Source organism: Lissotriton helveticus, chromosome 4_1, assembly GCF_964261635.1.
Source record: "Lissotriton helveticus chromosome 4_1, aLisHel1.1, whole genome shotgun sequence".
Classification (NCBI taxonomy): domain Eukaryota; kingdom Metazoa; phylum Chordata; class Amphibia; order Caudata; family Salamandridae; genus Lissotriton; species Lissotriton helveticus.
The window spans coordinates 76,138,076-76,157,462 of NC_136063.1; the positions used below are offsets into that span (position 1 = coordinate 76,138,076).

The following is a 19,387-nucleotide window of genomic DNA, read 5'->3' on the forward strand; positions in this document are numbered from 1 at the left end:
TTTCTTTTTAAGATTGAGTAGTTTTAGCCACTCACTATTGGTGTTGGGTGTGGGATTAGTAGTGGTGGTATTACTCCCTGTAATCTGTCCTAACATGTTCAAAAAGTCCTCATCGGAAAAACCAAACGTTTTTAAATTTTCCATATTATAAAATTACCAAAATAAAAGAAGAGAACTTTTATTCTAAATTCTTTTTAACTAATCTAAACACGTGAGTATGAAATGCAAACGCACTCCTGCCTGAATAGCACTTATATCTTTAGCCATTATATGGCGGCCATTTTTGAAAACACAGTTTCACATACACCTTTTTGTTGTCATAGCCTTTGATAAATATAATCCTAGACCTCACCTTGATATTACATGAATGCCAATATGAGAACGAAATTGTCTGACATATTTCATTTTTTTTTTAAATTATTTTTATTTCCATAAGATTATATACACAAGTAATACCTTCTCCAAACCATAGACCCGTAATAACATGATATGACTTTCCTTGAATAAAACCACACGGTATTATGTACGAATAATCTGTCAGCACATCAACAGCACTAGCCAATCTATGACGGCCATTTTTTGATAACATTTTTCTATACAGGTTTAATACGCTGTCTGTGGACACAACCCTTGTAAAGCATTTAAAAACATAATAAATCACCTCGTGTCAACTTGTACTTTATTATGATACATCTTTGAAAAACGGAGTTCGTTTTTTAACCCTTTTTATAAATACACCTCCATAATTACTTTATTCATCATCAACATCAAGTTGAAACGGTAAATAGCTGCAACAAACGGCATCTAACACTAAGAATTGGTTCACTTGTGTAAACTTAATAGACCCAACATGGCCGACACGTTTAGTCACTAGGTATTGGCCGTTTCAGATTGTGCGTCCGCTCTAGACGTTAACCGCAATGACAATGTGGATATGGAGACACAAAACTGGCCCTGACGCAGGACACGCTAAGATGCGGTTCGGAGGGTTCTAGTTAGGTGTACACGCCATGAGGATCTTCTTATCAAGTAAGCCCTTTCTTTACAGGCAGCACGGAGTCCCGGCCAAAACCGAGCCTCGACACAAGATAATACCGCAATTCTTTCTATTTCCCGCAAAACCACTGACAAGCCTTAATCTTCCCCCCGTTCTCCTCTTTTGCATTCCGCAAGGTACTAGAGATACTTGCAGCCTCTCCGAGACCATGGGGCATAGTTTTGTTTCCCGATAAGTATGTAATACTTGTGTGTGTTTTTTGTATTGTGTGCCAGTACCACTTGGTGTTTCTTAACTTTTTTTTTAAACTCCTTATAACTCCACTTGACCACTCGTTAAAAACAATTAGATATGCTGATATTGTTTCTGAGAGTGAAAGCAAAGGCACTTTTTCTGATCCACAGAGGCACATAGAAAGGCGATTCTAGCACCTGTTGTGATATGTTGTATGTACAGTAATTCCCTTAATGTATACCAGTATGGACCAGGGGGCCTGTGTTTCCTTAACAATGCTTGTTGTTATATCCCACAGATACTACGTGACAATGCTCAAACGTATGTATGTACTAACGCATGCTTATTAGTTACAGCGTTTTTTTTTTAGGTTTTCTTGACCACATTTAGGTTAAATAGGAGTGGCAAACACAGGGCTGGTCCCTGTGTAGTCCTGACGAAGAGCATAGCGGAATGCTCGAAACATGTTCACGAAATACTAGGAGCATCTAACCCATTATAGCTAGTTTTTCCTGTATTCTACCCCGGTTTTAGACTATACTAACTAGGAGCAAGAATAAAACTATTATGCCCACTAGTTAGGTATTTTTAACTCACACCTACCCACTCCACTACACTTCCTGCACTACACATAGTTTTTCACAATAGTGTTCCTACGTAAATCCGCAAGTCGTATCACACCTCAGTCTGTAGAGGACTGAGATGGCACCTATGATTAAGCATGTTACCATGGGGAAACCCTGGTGAGCGAGGGGACTCAAGAAAGAAAAGCTTTTTTTCCTTGCTGATTTTCAAAACTCAGATTGAGTACGGAAATCTCTCCTTTGGCTAGGTTCTTTTACCCTATACCTCGGTTTATTTAGGTCTACGTCTGTCTTTGGAGGGTGGACCTAGCCTATACCTCTACCTCCCCCCTATTTGTTTTGGTAGCTGATATCATACCTGTTTGGGACTCACTTCGAAGTTCAGACAGACAGCAGGCCCCTTAGATGGCTCATACAGATGAGGGGTGAGAATCCTCAACTGCTAAGGTGGTCCATCTCCTTATACGTAATGGACTTTACACTGGAACACCGCCCTGGGTCTGACCGCTCCAATGGCGATGGTTTATTCAGGCTCTTCTGCTTTAATAATGAGAACTCCCAGGAGAGTGGGTAGCTATCCCAGCTTTCAGCTGCGAAGAACGCATTAGACCAGACAGCCTTTGGTGTGATCTTCCACCAAATGTTTTTCCTGGCCCCTCAAGTTCCCAGGAATTCGTTTTTATTGGACTTAGGACAATGTGCTCTTGATTGCTGCTAACCAGTGCTGAAGTGCTTGTGCACGCACCTTAAACATGGTAAAAATAGCGTATGTAAATTTGAACATTTAATTTAATCATAATTCCCTAATAAAGAGGTACTACGTGTACCCAGGGCCTATACATATATACTACTATTGTGCCACTCACACAACCCTCTAAAACATCTCAGGCCTGACACTGCAGTGTACAATTTTAAACTGCTAATTCGAACTGCCAAAATCAACCTCAACCAAGAGGATGTGGCCTAACGGCTAGGGCGGTCAATTTCAAATCTGGAGCCGGGTTCGAGTCTCTGCAACAACGCTCAACATCCTGTGATTCTGTGCAAAATCACTTAATCTCCCCCTGCCTAACAAAACTTAATGTGTCCTTATGTAATGCAACTGGTGCTCATGTAAAGCGCTCCAATTCTTCAGGTCAAATTTGCGCTATATAAAACTCCAAAAGAAATAAACCTTTTGCCAAGCCTAAACCTTCAATTTGAAAATGTGTCTCATCCCTAAGGCAAGCCCTAAAGAGGCCATAGGGCAGCGTGCATTGTATTTAAAAAGTGGAACAAGTTTTACATGTGCTGGTAGTGAAAACATCGATAATTGTTTTTTCACTACTACGAGGTCTACCTCTCCCATAGGATAACGTTGGGTTACCTGATTACATCAAATAAGTGATAACTTTTGTTTGGGAATAGGTAGTCATGTCATGTTTGGTCTCTAAAGTATTGTAATTTAAAATCCTCTTTAATAGTAAAATCTGATTTAAAGTCACAATTCTGAAAATACCACTTTTAGAAAGTTGGCACTTTCATGTCCGAGCCATTTGGTGCCTGCAGCCTGTGTTCTGGTTTATATCACTGTCACTAGGGAGGCATTTTTGTATTCCTCCTAGACAGTGAGACAAAGGGGGGGGTGAGGTGTTGGCTGGATAAGAGAGGCAGAGGGTTTCCCTGGCCCACTTACATTTCAAAGGCCTACCTCTAGAACACTCACAAAGAACTCAACACCAGCCTTTTGTCATCCTAGAACTCTGGGAGCCTGGTCACAGGACGAGGAGAAATTTCTAGAACCAGATGTACAAAGACCTGCTAGTCTCTCCCACTTCAAATGCTGGAACGCGGTATAAATATTGGACCCTCAGACCCACTATTTGGTTTACTGCCTTGCTGCTTGAACACAGGACCACCAGAGAGAATCCAAAGGCTACTTGGTTGGCCTTCTGTTCTGAGCTACAGGGACCCAACAACATCCAACAACCTTGATTCGGCACCTGGACCCTGCCTGAAGTGAGTCCTGACCCCGAAGTGGTCTCCAACTAGTCCAGGATCCTTGGAAGTAGTGATAAAGGTGTTGTACCAGCCTAACCCTAAAACATGGGACTTACAACATTTTCCACCAAAAAGTAGCCTGAAAAGTAACTGAAGACCAGGATATACCTTCTTGCCGATCTATCCGAGGTGCATAACTGATCGGCCTGATTTTGCAGTAGCTCCAGCTACATTCTTTACCACAGCAGGAAATTCTGTTTAACTTCCACTATCAGAAGGGGTATCTTGCCTTGTGAAGCCCTCGTCAGCTACAGCCTGCAGCGTCATCGATCTGGAGATTTTCGACTTTTGAAAAATGGACAAAGTAGAAATCTTCACCGCAACTTCCTCAAGCTGCTCATCGGCAATGATGTAGAGCAGTGGTTCCCAAACTTTTGACTCCTGAGGACCCCCACTGAATCACTACTGGAAGCCGGGGACCCCCAAGCAATTTGTACAATTTAAATTTCTTTTTAAAAACGCCTTTTGAAGCAGAGGCAATTTCAATAGGGAGACAGCCTGAATTGGGTCTATTGGCATGGACATGTTATATTATGTTAACATTTGTTAAAGCGCGACAGCTGCCCCAGCGAAGAGGCGTCCCGGCGCTAAGAAGACCGTGTCAACACCTGAGGGAAAGAGGAGGAGAGGGCCAAGGGGACTAGGGAGAGGGGAACAAGTGGGTTTTGACTGCTTTGCGGAAGGCAGTCAAGTTGTCCAAAGAGCGGATGTGCAGAGGAAGGGTGTTCCAGAGTTTGGCTCCCAACGCCTTAAAGGAGCGTCCGCCAGTGCGGGCAAGCCTCGTCCGGGGGACAGTCAGAAGGTGTTGTCCTAGCGAGTGAAGGTTGCGTTGTGGCACATAGGGTATTAGAAGTGGGCGAAGTAGTTCTGGGCGTCCAGTTTTAAGTATCTTGAAAATCATAATAAGTGTTTTGAACTGGATACATGATTGAATGGGTAGCCAGTGCAGTTTTCGAATAGTGGCTCTGGCTGAGCATCTGCGGGGGAGACCGACTAAGGCTCTAGCCGCAGTGTTCTGCACGCGTTGAAGTCGTGCGATTTCCGCTTTGTTTGCGCCCAGTAGCAGAACATTGGCGTATTCCAGGCGGGATAGGATTGTGGCTTGGACAATCAGCTGGCGAGTCTTGGGGTCGAAGAATCCAAGTATAGGATTGAGGCTCCTTAGCAGGCCCACACAGGTAGCTGCCACTTTTTTTGTGTGGGTCTGGAAGCTAAGTGCAGCGTCCATCCAGACACCAAGGTTTTTGACCAGGGATTTAGGAGGTGGGATAGTGCCAAGTGACGTGGGCCACCAGTGTTCGTTCCAGTAGTGGGTGTTCTTACCGAGGAGCAGCACCTCCGTCTTTCCTGCGTTAAGCTGCAGGCAGTTGTCCGTCATCCATTGGGCTATGGCAGCTAGACCATCTTTAAATCTTGAGGCCGTGGTGGAAGGGCCTTCAGTGAGAGTGATGGCTAGTTGCGTGTCATCTGCGTAAGACACTAAGGAGAGATCCCATGCTTTAGCCACTGCAGCGAGTGGTTGTACATATAGGTTAAAAAGAGATGGGCTGTATGCATACAGCAGTGTATTATTTAGTGGTACCCAAGGGCTTGTGGAAAGTGAGCATTCAGACAGCAGCATGAAAATCCTACTGCTGATCGTGGCTGCATCTATTTTTACCTGCCTGCCAAGTAATGGTAACCTATACACATGTGCCTTTCAACGTTTTATTGCTTTTATTGTATTGCCTGTATTTTCATTGTTGTGTCTGTGACTGCTGTGGTCTGTCTTCCCCTGCTGCCTGTGCGTGGTCCGTGCCCTTTTTTCTTCCCTCTGGTCCCCTCGCTCTCCCTGTGCTCTCTCTGCCCGGTCTTTACCTCTGTACCCCTCGCTGCCCCGTGGCTCTGCCCAGTTTTCCCTTCTGTTCCCCTTGCTGCCCCCGTGCCTCTCTGCCCGTTCTGCCTTCTGTTCTTAGCTGCCCCTATATTTCTGTATTTTGCCTCTGTGCCATTTGTTTTTTGTGCCCGTCTGCCCTCTGCGCCACTCGTTTTTCCCTCTTTTTTTGCCCCTTTTGCCTTCTGATCCACTCGTTTTTCCTCTCGTTTTTTGTGCCTTTCTGCCCTCTGTTCCACTCATTTTTTGTGCCTTTCTGCCCTCTCTTCCACTCGTTTTCCCCTTGTTTTTTATGCCCTTCTGCCCTCTGTTCCACTCGTTTTTTGTGCCTTTCTGCCCTCTGTTCCACTTCGTTTTCCCCTCGTTTTTTGTGCCCTTCTGCCCTCTGTTCGACTCGTTTTTTGTGCCCTTCTGCCCTCTGTTCCACTCGTTTTTTTGTGCCCTTCTGCCTTCTGCGCCACTCGTTTTTTCCTCGTTTTTGTGCCCATTTTGCCTTCTGTTCCGCTCGTTTCCCCCGCCGCTGTGCCCCCTGCGGCCCCCCCCCGACCTGGCTTGTGGTTGTTGCTTGAGAAGGGTTAACACTCCCCGCAACCCAAAAAAATGGATTTCTTACATGTGGCACTTAGCAATCCCAGAATACATGCTTCTGCCCACACCCAACATGTCTGGACCTTTCTCTGTGTGTGTGGAGTTCTCTAGTCCATCCCGTAGGTGTGGCTACCTGGGGGTTACGCTCCCCTTGAATAAACTGTTTGACAATGGCTTTTTCCTCAGTGCCTGAGAAACCAGCTTGTCTGTCTAAACAAAAGAGCAACACCATCCTAATAGGCCCACCAGATGCCCTTCAAATGTGGTGTTGCAAGGATTCTGCTCAGGAACATACCTATGCTTGAGACCATAGAACATCAGCATGTATGGACTGAGTCACCATACCACCTCAGTATCTAGGAGCCCGAGTCCGACTAGCTGTAGTGCCTCACTTGCCCTCATAATCTTTCCAGAGAAACAAGTAAGTTAGCACCCCAGATCAGAACACTCTGGACCCTCTAACGGATCGCTGTAAACAGGACACGCCCTTCCGCTCTCTCACTGGTACTTGTCCACAATAAGTTAAGCTAGAGACACGAAGGAAGTTTATAATATTTATTTAAACTATCGTGCTCTAAGATGCAGTATCTGCGCCAGAATTGGACAACAAATGCATAACAAACATATCATTAGCATGTTTTACAAACCATATACCATAAAAAGCCCTGTCATATTATAAGACAGCATAGCCTAACTCCCTCTTTCTACTGAAGCTAAATGTTTATATATTATAGCTCTCTGGGATTAGTGGCGGACACCGTACCTTAGCATATAAAGGTGGTTGTTCTGCATCTCAGCTGGCGCAGCACTCTTGCTTCAGGACCTTTGCACAGTGCGTGTGTTTTCAAAACCCCTGTCCTCAGTTATATGACAAGATATGTTTTCTCACAAACAGCAGCTGCATTCTCTTGTTATGTCTAAGTGCTAGTGACTGACCAGAGAGAAAAGCAAGGGGCATTGTTGTTCAACCTTGTCTAGTGTATTCAGACTAAATCCCAGGAAAAGAATAAAATATAAAAACATGTGCAGGTTCTGTGTGAAAACACAATGTGGCACAAAGGCAAGAGTGTTATGTAGTGCAAAATAAAAGTGACCTACAATGTGTACAGTTAGGCTAATATAGGGAAAACTACAATGGGCCATGAAAGAAACACACAACACCCTCCCTTTGGGCAGGATAATAGCACTAAATAGTGTGAATGTAACTGAAAGATAAACAAACTCAAAGCATAGCTTGTAAAAGTCATATTCTGATTTTTTTTAAGGAATTGTCAATTTGGAAAAGAATTATCGAATCATGGTGATTTGGAAAAATTCATTGTGTCACTGGTCAATTCAAAGGCCAGGAACTACATAAAGCAGTCTGATTCAGCACAAGAAGACTGATCCACAGCCCAAATAAAAAATTCCAAAGAACAGACATGATTCTCATTCCCAGCCAATGCTGGAATAATTCACGGACAACCTGCATCGTGTTAGTAGAGCCTGTATTCTGTGATCCATGTGCCGATGCACTTATTTCCTCGAAAATGGGTGGCTCAAACCTCGTATTGTGAAGAAGTCGCAAACCCGAGAGACAATCCTGAAAATGGGTTTGCTAAGGGACCCATTACCAGTCCCATGTTTAAGGCAGCGGGTGTCTTGGAAGCCAGGCAAATATCCAGTGCCATTCAAAGGGGTACCAGAGTCAGTGGAAAAACGGTTGTACGCAGGTAAAACAGGCAGGCTAGAATGTTAAGAACCAGTTAAGATCCAGCTCTTGCAGTAGAAATATTCCATATATCTGAAGCATACGCTCACAATAGTGTTGGAGCTTTTTTAGTTAGAGAGGCCCTGCAAAAAGAACATCCATTGCGGAGAAGTAGAAATAGGATGAGAATGCTGCAAATAAGGAATAACAGCAGCAAAAATCCTCAGAATACACTGGAAAAATGGAATGGATAAAATTCAGTATTATTCCTAAAACAGATTGGAACGAACGGACGCGGCTGGAGCAGAAAACTTTAAAGAAGTGTGCAAGACCGGTTGTATTAGTTATTAAAAATTAGATGCACTAGTTCACCGAAATGCAGGGGAATGTTTGTATTCAACAATGACTGAATTTCACTAGAAGTTCTAGCCACCTCCAATTCAGAGGTTTCGCAAGCAGATGTGAGAGCTACCTTATATTGAAACAATAATACTTTGAGTCTTCTTAGCTTGCTGAAGTCTGCCTTCAAAGTTGGAATTGAAGATGAGCCATCTGCAATCCCATGCGGACGGGGAAACAAGACGTTGTTGCAACATGTAACAAGCTGGCAAACACACAAAATTTATGGGACTCTAGATCGCATTCCACAGCAATCTTGATCGCTAAGCATTAAATAACCCCCATTTGAAAGGACCTTAATAAGGGGGAAAATTGTGGGAACTTAAACTCCTTTCAAATAAACAGGCCAAATGTGAAGGCGAAGTATTATATGCATGGTGGATTTTAATATAATTGTAAACGAGTGAATGTCCAACAGATGAGTCACATTCTGCTCCAGTAAGGAAAATGCCTGACCGTCCCTCACCCCAATCAATCAATCAAACAAACAGAGCATTTGTATAGCACTACTCACCCGGAGGGTCTCAAGGCGCTGGGGGGGGGGGGGGGGGGGGGGGGGGGGGTTTCGCTACTGCTCGAATAGCCAGGTCTTGAGCTGCTTCCTGAAGGCGAGGTGGTCCTGGGTCAGGCGGAGGTGGGTCGGAAGGGAGTTCCAAGTCTTGGCGGCCAGGTAGGAGAAGGACCTTCCTCCTGTGGTGGCTCTTCGGATGCGGGGGACGGCGGCGAGGGCGTGGCTGGTCGATCGAAGCTGGCGCGTGGGAGCGTAGAAGTTGAGGCGGCTGTTGAGGTATCCTGGTCCTTGGTTGTGTAAGGCTTTGTGTGCGTGGGTGAGGAGCCGGAAGGTGATTCTCTTGTTGACCGGGAGCCAGTGCAGGTCTCTCAGGTGTCCGGAGATGTGGCTGCGGCGGGGGATGTCCAGGATGAGTCGTGCTGAGGTGTTCTGGATCCGCTGGAGTCTCTTCTGGAGTTTGGCGGTGGTTCCGGCGTTGAGGGAGTTGCCGTAGTCCAGACGGCTGGTGACGAGGGCCTGGGTGACCATCTTCCTGGTCTCGGTGGGGATCCATCGGAAGATCTTGCGTAGCATTCGCAGGATGTGGAAGCACAACGAGGAGACGGCGTTGACTTGTCTGGTCATGGAGAGGGAGGAGTCCAGGATGAAGCCCAGGTTGCGTGCGTGGTCAGTTGGTTTGGGTGCGCTGCCCAGGGCGGGGGGCCACCAGGAGTCGTCCCAGGCGGAGGGTGAGGATCCCAGGATGAGGACTTCCGTCTTGTCTGAGTTCAGTTTCAGGCGGCTGTTCAACATCCATTTGGCTACTTCTGTCATCCCTTCGTGCAGGTTGGCTCTGGCGGTGGCGGGGTCGTTAGTGAGGGAGAGGATCAGCTGGGTGTCGTCGGCGTAGGAGATGATGTTCAGGTTGTGCTGGCGTGCGATGGCTGCGAGGGGGCTCATGTAGACGTTGAAGAGAGTTGGGCTGAGCGAGGAGCCTTGAGGAACGCCGCAGATGACTTCGGTGGCCTCCGATCTGAAGGGGGGAGGCGGACTCTCTGTGTCCTTCCGGTGAGGAAGGAGGTGATCCACTCCAGTGCCTTCTCCTGGATTCCGACGTTGCTGAGGCGCTGTACTAGGGTGCGGTGGCAGACAGTGTCGAAGGCCGCGGAGAGGTCCAGGAGGATGAGGGCCGCTGTTTCTCCGTTGTCGAGCAGGGCTCGGATGTCGTCTGTGGCTGCGATCAGGGCGGTCTCGGTGCTGTGGTTGGCCCGGAAGCCAGACTGTGAGAGGTCGAGGGAGCCGTTCGTCTCGAGGAAGGCGGCCAGTTGCTTGTTGACGGTCTTCTCGATGACTTTGGCCGGAAACGGGAGCAGCGAGATGGGGCGGTAATTCTTGAGGTCGGTAGGGTCTGCTGATGGTTTCTTGAGTAGAGCGCTGAGTTCGGCGTGCTTCCAGCTCTCCGGGAAGGTGGCGATGTCGAAGGAGGTGTTGATGATGTCCCGCAGGTGGGGTGCGATGACAGCGTCGGCCTTGTTGAAGACGTGGGGAGGGCAGGGGTCTGTCGGAGATCCGGAGTGGATGGAGTTCATCGTGCGGATGGTGTCTTCGGTGCTGATCGGGGTCCAGGCGCGGAGGGTGGTGGTGGGAGGTGGTGGTTCGGTCATGGCGTGCGTTGGCTGAGTGCTGAAGCTGTTGTGTATGTCCGCGATCTTGTTGTGGAAGTAGGAGGCGAGGGAGTTGCAGAGGTCTTGCGAAGGGGTGATGTCGTTGTTTCCAGGGGGTTCATAAGCAATATCTTTTTGGTCGACAAGACCGATGGCGGTCACAGACCGGTTATCAACTTAAGCGAGTTCAACGAATGGCTGGTCTATCGCCATTTCAAGATGGAGGGGATACAACTCCTCCAAGACGTTCTCCGTCCGCAAGACTGGATGGTCCGCTTAGACCTCAACAACGCGTACCTGGTGATTCTGATTTTTCCCCCCTCACAGACGTTTTAAAGCTGCTCTGCCAGGAGATGTTACACCTCGTCACACTCGTGGTGGCACAATAAGTGTTGCAGTCCATGAGGAACATATAGGCCCTGTATACATCGGCTGTCATACATTAGGGACCAATGCATTAGAAAACGTATGTCAATTGGAGATAAGCCAATTAAACAAATACTTTTAAGGGTCAGAGTACATGCAAAGAGGCCAGGAATGCAGGGTCCACAGGCACTGCACAGTCATTACACAGCACTAAATCCAGCAATAGTAAGGCAAAAAGTGTATGGGGAAAGCCTGCAAAAAAGAGTCTCTCACACTTATCTAAATAATTAAGCGTTGCTTTTTGGCTTTTAACTACATACAACCAAACATTATAGCATTTCACCTACTCATGAAATAAAATAAGTCTTTAAAAAAAAACACAATGATACAGCATATTACATGTTACAGATCTTCACATGCCATGATGTTTTCTCATGAGAATTAGTTGTAAATATTTTCTCAAGTCAGTTACATTGCATTGCATTGAAACTTTAACATGTAATTTTGTCACAGTTAGAAATGTTTGACTCTTGCATTGTTGTTCCAAATAACATGTTATTGCACATTTACTTTCACAGGTGTGTGTCTACATGTGTGCATTTAAATTCATGATACAAGTAGTATTTTTTTAAAAAGGACAAACAGTTGTCATGGCGAGGGAATATTAGAAAGTAAGTGTATGGGGTAATACGGTCTTTATAAAAGCTCTTGGTCTGACACCATGGTGATGATGAGCTTTACCTTCATACTTTCAACAATATGGCACACAATTATATTTACCAGTCACGTACCCCTGTTCAGAGCAAGACAGCAATGTTTATAATATGTAACCCTGGGCGAAGCACTACGCTACGCTCGCGTAGTTTGCGAAGTTTGTGCAACTTTGCACTACGCGAGCTGCACGTAGCACAGTGCGAACACACGTAGAGCAGCGTAGCGTAGTGCAGCGGTCATTTTTTTCTTGTTCGCGGTCCTCAACGTCATGTTCGCGACCGCGAGCAAGCAAAATGACATCCCGGCAAGACTCTCAAGGCGGGGAGGTCAGGTTTCTCATTGGGAGTGGTCGTGCATGCTCACGACCACTCGCGATGAGAAACTACCAGTTTGCGTTCAAAAAGCTGCAGCTCGAGTAAAAATCTACTCGAGCGGCAGAAAACTACAGCTCGCACTGTGAAAGATGCAGTTTTCAATGATTGCACAGTGCCGGATGCTTGTTCGCACTGTGCAATCATTGAAAATGCATCTTGCACAGTGCGAACATGCTACTACGCAGCTCGCGTAGTGCTACGTGAAGTTCGCGTAGTGTGAAGTGCACTTCGCGTAGCTTCGCGTAACGCTACTTCGCGAACTACGCCCACCCCTATGTCAAATAATAGAATACATAAGGTGAAAGAGGGAACTCTTATTGTATTTTGGATCTCACTTCTGGATTCGCTTTTGTATCCATTCTGTCTCCCAAATACTGATATCTTGCTTCACTAGTATTCGACACTCTAGACTATGATAATTCTACAATGAACAGATTCTCTCATTATTTTACAATGTCTGCTTTCTTGTCAAGCTTTTCTCCCGTTTGCCACAATGAATTGCCTTTAATGAGGGAGTCTGAGTGAAGTTTTCCCTAGATTCGGAACAATGAAAAGATTTCTCATCAGTACAGATTCTCTGACAGGGATTTGTTATCAGTGAAGCTTTCCTCACATTCTTTGCATGGACACAGTTTCTCACCAGTGTGGGTTATTTGTTGTCTTAAGAAAGCTTTCTTCTTTGTGAAGCTTCTCCCACATTAAGTGCACCAATGCAACTTCTCACCTGTATGGATTCTCTGATGCTTCAACAGTGAGATCTTCCGAGTTAACCTTTTTCCACATTCAGTACACAAATAGGGTTTCTCACCAGTATGGATTCTCTGATGCTGAAGCAGCGCACCCTTCTCAGTAAAGCTTTTCCCACATTCTGTACACTGATAGGGTTTCTCACCAGTATGGATTCTCTGATGCTTTAACAATGTGCTCTTCACAGTAAAGCTTTTCCTGCATTCTGTACACTGATAGGGTTTCTCACCAGTATGGATTCTCTGATGGTTCAACAGTGTGCTCTTTTCAGTAAAGCTTTTCACACATTCTGTACACTGATAAGGTTTCTCACCAGTGTGGATTCGATGATGCGCCAACAAATTGATTTTCGTAGTAAAGCTTTTCCCGCATTCTGTGCAATGATAGGGTTTCTCACCAGTATGGATTCTCTGATGATTCAACAGTTTGATCTTCTGAGTGAACCTTTTTCCACATTCTATGCACTGATAGGGTTTCTCACCATTATGGATTATCTGATGCTTCAACAATATGCTCTTCTCAGTAAAGCTTTTCCTGCATTCTGTACACTGATAAGGTTTCGCACCATTGTGAAATCTCTGATGATTCAACAAATTGCTTTGTGCTCTAAAGCTTTTCCCACATTCTATACACTGATAGGGTTTCTCACCAGTGTGGATTCTCTTATGATTCAACAAATTGCTTTTCGCAGTAAAGCTTTTACCACATTCTATACACTGATAGGGTTTCTCACCAGTGTGGATTCTCTGATGATTCAACAAATTGCTTTTCTGAGTAAAGCATTTCCAGCATTCTGTACACTGATAGGGTTTCTCACCAGTATGGATTCTCTGATGCTGAAGCAGCACACCCTTCACAGTAAAGCTTTTTCCGCATTCTGTACACTGATAGGGTTCCTCACCAGTATGGATTCTCTGATGATTCAACAGTTGGATCTTCTGAGTGAACCTTTTTCCACATTCTATGCACTGATAGGGTTTTTCACCAGTATGGATTCTCTGATGCTTCAACAATGTGCTCTTCACAGTAAAGCTTTTCTTGCATTCTGTACACTGATAGGGTGTCTCACCAGTATGGATTCTCTGATGCTGAAGCAGCACACCCTTCACTGTAAAGCTTTTCCCGCATTCTGTACACTGATAGGGTTTCTCACCAGTGTGGATTCTCTGATGCTTCAACAAATGGCTTTTCAAACTAAAGCTTTTCCGGCATTCTGTGCAATGATAAGGTTTCTCACCAGTGTGGATTCGATGATGCGTCAACAAATTGCTTTTCATAGTAAAGCTTTTCCCGCGTTCTGTGCAATGATAGGGTTTCTCACTAGTGTGGATTCTCGATGATTCAACAGCGTGCCCTTCGAAGTAAAGATTTTCCTGCATTCTGTAAATTGAAAGGGTTTCTCGCAAGTGAAAATTATTTATGTTTCAACAAAGGGCTTTTAACAGTAAAGGTTTTCATGCATTCTGTACACTGATAGGGTTTCTCACCAGTGTGGAATCTCTGATGCTTCAACAATGTGCTCTTCTCAGTAAAGCTTTACCCACATTCTGTACACTGATAGGGTTTCTTCCCATTATGAAGTCTCTGATGCACCAACAGTTTGCTCTTTACAGCGAAGCGATTCTCACATTCCCTACACTGATAGGGATTATCAGCGGAATGCGTTGTCCGATGCTTCATCAGTGTTCCGTTCTTACTGAAGCATTTCCTACATTCTGTACAGTGATAGGGCTTCTAACCAGTATGGATACTCTGATGAATGTACTGTATGCTATTCCAAGGAAAGATTTTCTCACATTCAGTACACTGATAGGGTTCCACACACATTATCTTATGCTTCACCAGTGTGCCCTTCTCAGTTAATTAGTTTCCCTTCTCTGTACAGCCACATGGTTTCTAACCAGTATGGACTATATGACAACAGTGATTTCTTGTCAAGGAAGTTTATCCCACATGCATTACACTGAAAGAGTTTCTCACCAGCACAGATTATCTGTTGCTTTACCAGTGCACCATTCTCAGTGAAGCTAATCCCACATTTTTGACAATTATAGCGCTCATCACCTGTATGGACCCTCTGGTCTCTCAACAGCTTCTTTGGTTCAGGGGAGCTTTTCCTACATTCCGCACAGTGGTATGACCTATCATCAGAAGGAACTATTTAATGCCTGTGCAGCGAAGTACCCTCAGTGCAGGTTTATCCACATTCCCTATACAGCTAGATATTCGGTCTGGTAAGCATTCTCTGCTATTTCAACAGAGATGTTCTGGGTGTCACGCTTTTCTCACACTCCTTACACTGGTATAGTTTATACTCAGGATATTCAGATTAACTGCTCTAATTTCGCATTAGAATTACAATTGTGGGAGTGCTGAGCGAAGCTTTTCTCCCAATCTGCAATAGTTTTTTTTCTCACTAGAACAGAACATCTGAGGTACTTATCAGACGTATAAATTCAGAACAAAGGTATTCACACTTGGTACACTCATAGAGATGATCTCTGTTGTGGCTCTTTTAAATTGTCCTTAAAGATGAGGCCTGCATGAGCTTTTTCTCACATGAGGCCTGTGTTTCTCCCCGGAACGTAAATTGTAGGGTGTGTATCCAGGTCCACCCCCTAGCTGAGCGTTTTCTCAGACTCTAAACACTGATACGGTTGCTCATCTGGTGATGCTGCCGTGGGATTTTCTGGTGTTGGGGTGCTGCAGGTCCCTTCATCAGGTTCTTTGATTCTGTGAATGAGAAACAACTCTCTGTGAGGGTGGGAATTCAATCAGGTTTCTGCTTTCATCAAAGGGATTATAAAAGACAGAGAAACTGGATGAAGATAGTGTGATTTTAAAGGGGAGAGACACAGAAGGAGGGAAGAGAAAAGCATCAGGGTCTGCATTCAATATATTACGGGTTAATGGTACAGTTAGAGCATAAATGTAAAGAACAGTTTTCTGATTGGAACTGGTGAACTACTTGATCCAGTTGGTGCCTCTGCCAATCGGATCAGAACTGATCAGACTGTTCAGTTTTGAAAAAACTTTTGCCCCTAAAAATGACACTTAACTGGTTGCTAGCCCAGCTACGGCACCACTACTCCCAAGATTGACCAGTAACTTCTAGGACTAGTAGAGTGTGTGAATGGTTCCTGCACTGACTCAGACTCCAAATACCAGATCCCTGGAATGCACCACTGGATCCCCTCCAGGATATTTACTGACTTTGTGATGTAAACTTCCATAATGCAAGTAATATTAGATTCCTTCTCTGAGTAAATTAGCAGTATTTCAAATCTAAGGACTTGTTTAATAACATTGCAGACCTACATTGTCCTAAGGCAAGTTAGTTATTGTCCATAAAGCAGCGATGTGATGACTTGCCATGCCATTTAAAAAATCCAGAGAAACTTTCTCTTCTTGTACTCATTGACTAACTGGGTAAGGAAGCATAAATAAACCAACAGTGAACAGACAACTTATCTCTGGAGGAATATATTCTATATTTATTAATCCACTACAAAAGACACATCCGTGAATCATAAATCACGTAAGCATACATGGGAGTATAAAGCCAAGAATGATTTATGATCCCAACATAGGCAGCCCTACCTCACAGAGCGCATGTGGGATCTAAGACAGCCAAGGCCTGGTACTGTGAGGAACGGTGGACAACATACTTCTCTCCCATGAAAAGAACCCCAGCCTTGACATGTAAGTTATACCACTTAGGAAGCCCACTCACACCCATCAGCAATCTTTTCCTGAAGGTTCCCCCACCATAGCACCATGCTGTTCCAGGGGAACAGGGGTTGGGGTAAGAGGTACGATAAAGGTTCAGGGAGATCTGGGAGGGTGACACCACCTCTGCCAGGAACCACTGAGCATGCTCACCATAGAGTTGACTGCTGTGCAAAGAGTCACCTCCCTAAGATTGAACATGACGGGGAGTGTCTGACCACCTCCTTCCAGCATGGTCTAAATGTTGTTACCCTTGTAGTGCGAGGAATTTGAGACCCAAAATAGAGACCTGGTCCTGAACACACAAAAACTGGCCCTAGACTAACCCCAGACAACCTTTCATTCATACATTTTCTACACAAGCTTTTTGCCACAAAGTCAGTCTCTCACTCTTAGTACAGACACTCCCCCCAAAATTATTTTCCAGCTCTCTATGCATTCCACACATGCAAGGGAGAAACATGGACGTTCCAAAGTGGATAGTCCACAGAGAACTAAGCACTTCCCAGAGAGAGTTCAGATCTACAACCACGTAGGGTCTGACATGACATGTGCCCTGAGGTGTGGGGGTGTGGTAGAAATCATCACCTACAGCGACACAATGTGCCCAGTAACCAGCCTTGGCACAGGAGTAACGTGCCACCAGGATGAAGTCTGCCACTTTAACTGCAAATCAAGAATGCTCGCATATCCTTGTTCAGTATCAAACCACGAAGGTGGAGAAATGTTTTTCCAGGTTTTATTTCTTTAACCCACATCAGGCCTATTCTGACCTTGAGGTGCTTTATGATTCAATACAATTTAAAGTGAACACTAGATGTGCCAGTGATTTCAGAGGTAACTTGTTCTGTTAAAAGTGCTTATAGAGCGCACGTACAACAAACAGTTTCTTCACGGTAGGGTTCAAAGGAATCCTGCAGCAAGCTAATTCATTCATAGGCCTGGTGGAACAGCCACGTTTTAAAAAGTTTCCTGGATTGAGGGTAAATTGTAGTGGATTTGATATTTGCCGGAAGAGAATTCCAAAAGTGAGGGGCCAGAACGGCGAATCTTGATCCACCTAGTCTCTTTTGAAAGAAGGGGTAGCCAAGAGGTTAAGATGGGACAACCTAAGCTCCCGGCCTAGGAACATATCTTTGAACCTGGGTGGATACAAATTTCGGGCATGTGCCGTGGATAGATTTAAAGAGGAGACATCCCATCTTGAATGCTCACTGTTCTGCTACAGGGAGGAAGTGGAGCTTCTTCATTTAAAGAGGTAATATGGTGCCATCTTGGTAGACTATAGATTAATCTAGCAGCCTGATTTTGTACCAATTGCAGTCTTCTTGTTAAATATGCCGGGAGGCCTAAGTAAAGTGAGTTAGCGTAGTCAATGTGGGAAATTACCAAAATTCGGATTCCAGGGGTTTGAATGGCCCAGACTAAGATCAGTTCTGTTTTATCGGAGTTCAATTTTAGGTGATTGCTGCTCATCCAATTACTTTATGTGTCGCAAGGTTGTCTGAAAGTTACTGATGGAAGAGGCAGACTTATCGAGGGTAAAGATCAATTGAATATGGTCTGCATAGTTGAAAGTACACACCATTCTTTCACCTAAGGACTGAATTAAAGGAAAGAGATATAAATTGAATTGGTAGGGAGACAGGGAAGATCCCTGCGGCACACCACGTCAGTTTGACTTTAGAGGCAGTGAATTGGGAGAGAATTGTAATCTAAAAAGGGCCTGAGCCCTTTAAGGGCCAGGCCCTGGATCCCTGACTCGGTCCACCAGGAGTTCATGGTCGACCGTGCCGAAGGCCGCCGAGAGGTCTAGAATCACCAGGGCCTGATTAGTGCCCTTATCCGCTTCTTTCCTTAATTCGTCTAGTACAGTCAGAATAAGTGCCTGCGTAGAATGAGAAGGCCGAAAGCCCACTTAATGGGAATCAAGGAATTCAGACTGTTCAAAAGAAGGAGCAGAGACAGTTGGCAAAATATGATTCCAATACCTTGGCTAAAAAGGGGAGCAGAGAGACAGGGCGATAGTTCGTGAGGACAGAGGGTCTGCCCCTGTTTTCTAAACAAATGGAACTATTTTAGCCTCTTTAAAAGCTTTGGGAAGCACACCCCGGATAAGCAAGTAGTTCAATAATGAGGGGTCAGGGCAAGTGAGAAAAGCTTCCCTCAAAATGTGCGGGGGCAACTATCAGCCGGCGAGCCAGATTTAACTTTCATCAACAGGTCCAGAAAGGCTTCTCTGCTAATAGGGGGGAACTGGTGCAGGGAGAAAGTGTTCCTGAGAGCAGCTGGCTGAGTTTCAGCGGGGGGAGGGATACAGGGATACTGGTTACTATGGTGATGATTTTATCAATAAAAAAGGTGTTCAGGTAATTACATAGTATCTGGGTACGAGCTACTTTGTCCATGACTCTGTCCGGATTGGATAGCTCTGCAATAATTGCAAATATGTCTTTGGATTTATTTGTTGAACTCAATTTTATTGGAGAAATAGGTGGCCTTGGTTTGTAAGATAGTTTTTATACTGTCTAAGTTGCGCTTGGTAGATATATTTTTTATCTGGAGAGTAGTACCGTCTCCACATATGTTCCGGGCTGTGTAGAGCCAATTTTTAAAGTGGTAGTTCTTCTGAGAACCATCTCTGAGCGTTGTGGCATCTAGCCATTATGACTTTGCTAAGGGGGGCATGACTGTCGCTTGCGGCGACTATCCAGGATTTAATACTTTCTTCTTGTTCATTGACTAGAGACTGCTCAGTCGGCATTGCAGTTGCCAGCAGTTTACAAAATGTGTTGATTTTAGTACGGTTCCAGATTCTCATCATTATACTCGCCTTTTCTTGTGGTTTGGCTAAGTTCCAGTGTGAGACGATCTGAAAAAGAACATTGGATGCATACA

At 45.0% G+C, this 19,387-nt stretch overlaps 1 protein-coding gene across 1 annotated transcript in view; it reads right to left on the bottom strand.

The window, feature by feature from the left end:
* Positions 1-11,205: 11,205 nt before the first annotated feature.
* The window catches only part of LOC144828348 (uncharacterized), a 51,645-nt gene continuing 43,463 nt past the window's right edge, over positions 11,206-19,387 (bottom strand). The window contains exon 3 of the mRNA XM_078686467.1: positions 11,206-15,493. Within this exon, the coding sequence (XP_078542593.1) occupies positions 12,712-14,139 (1,428 nt within the window). The 5' untranslated portion in view covers positions 14,140-15,493 and the 3' untranslated portion in view covers positions 11,206-12,711. The remainder of the gene's footprint in view (positions 15,494-19,387) is intronic.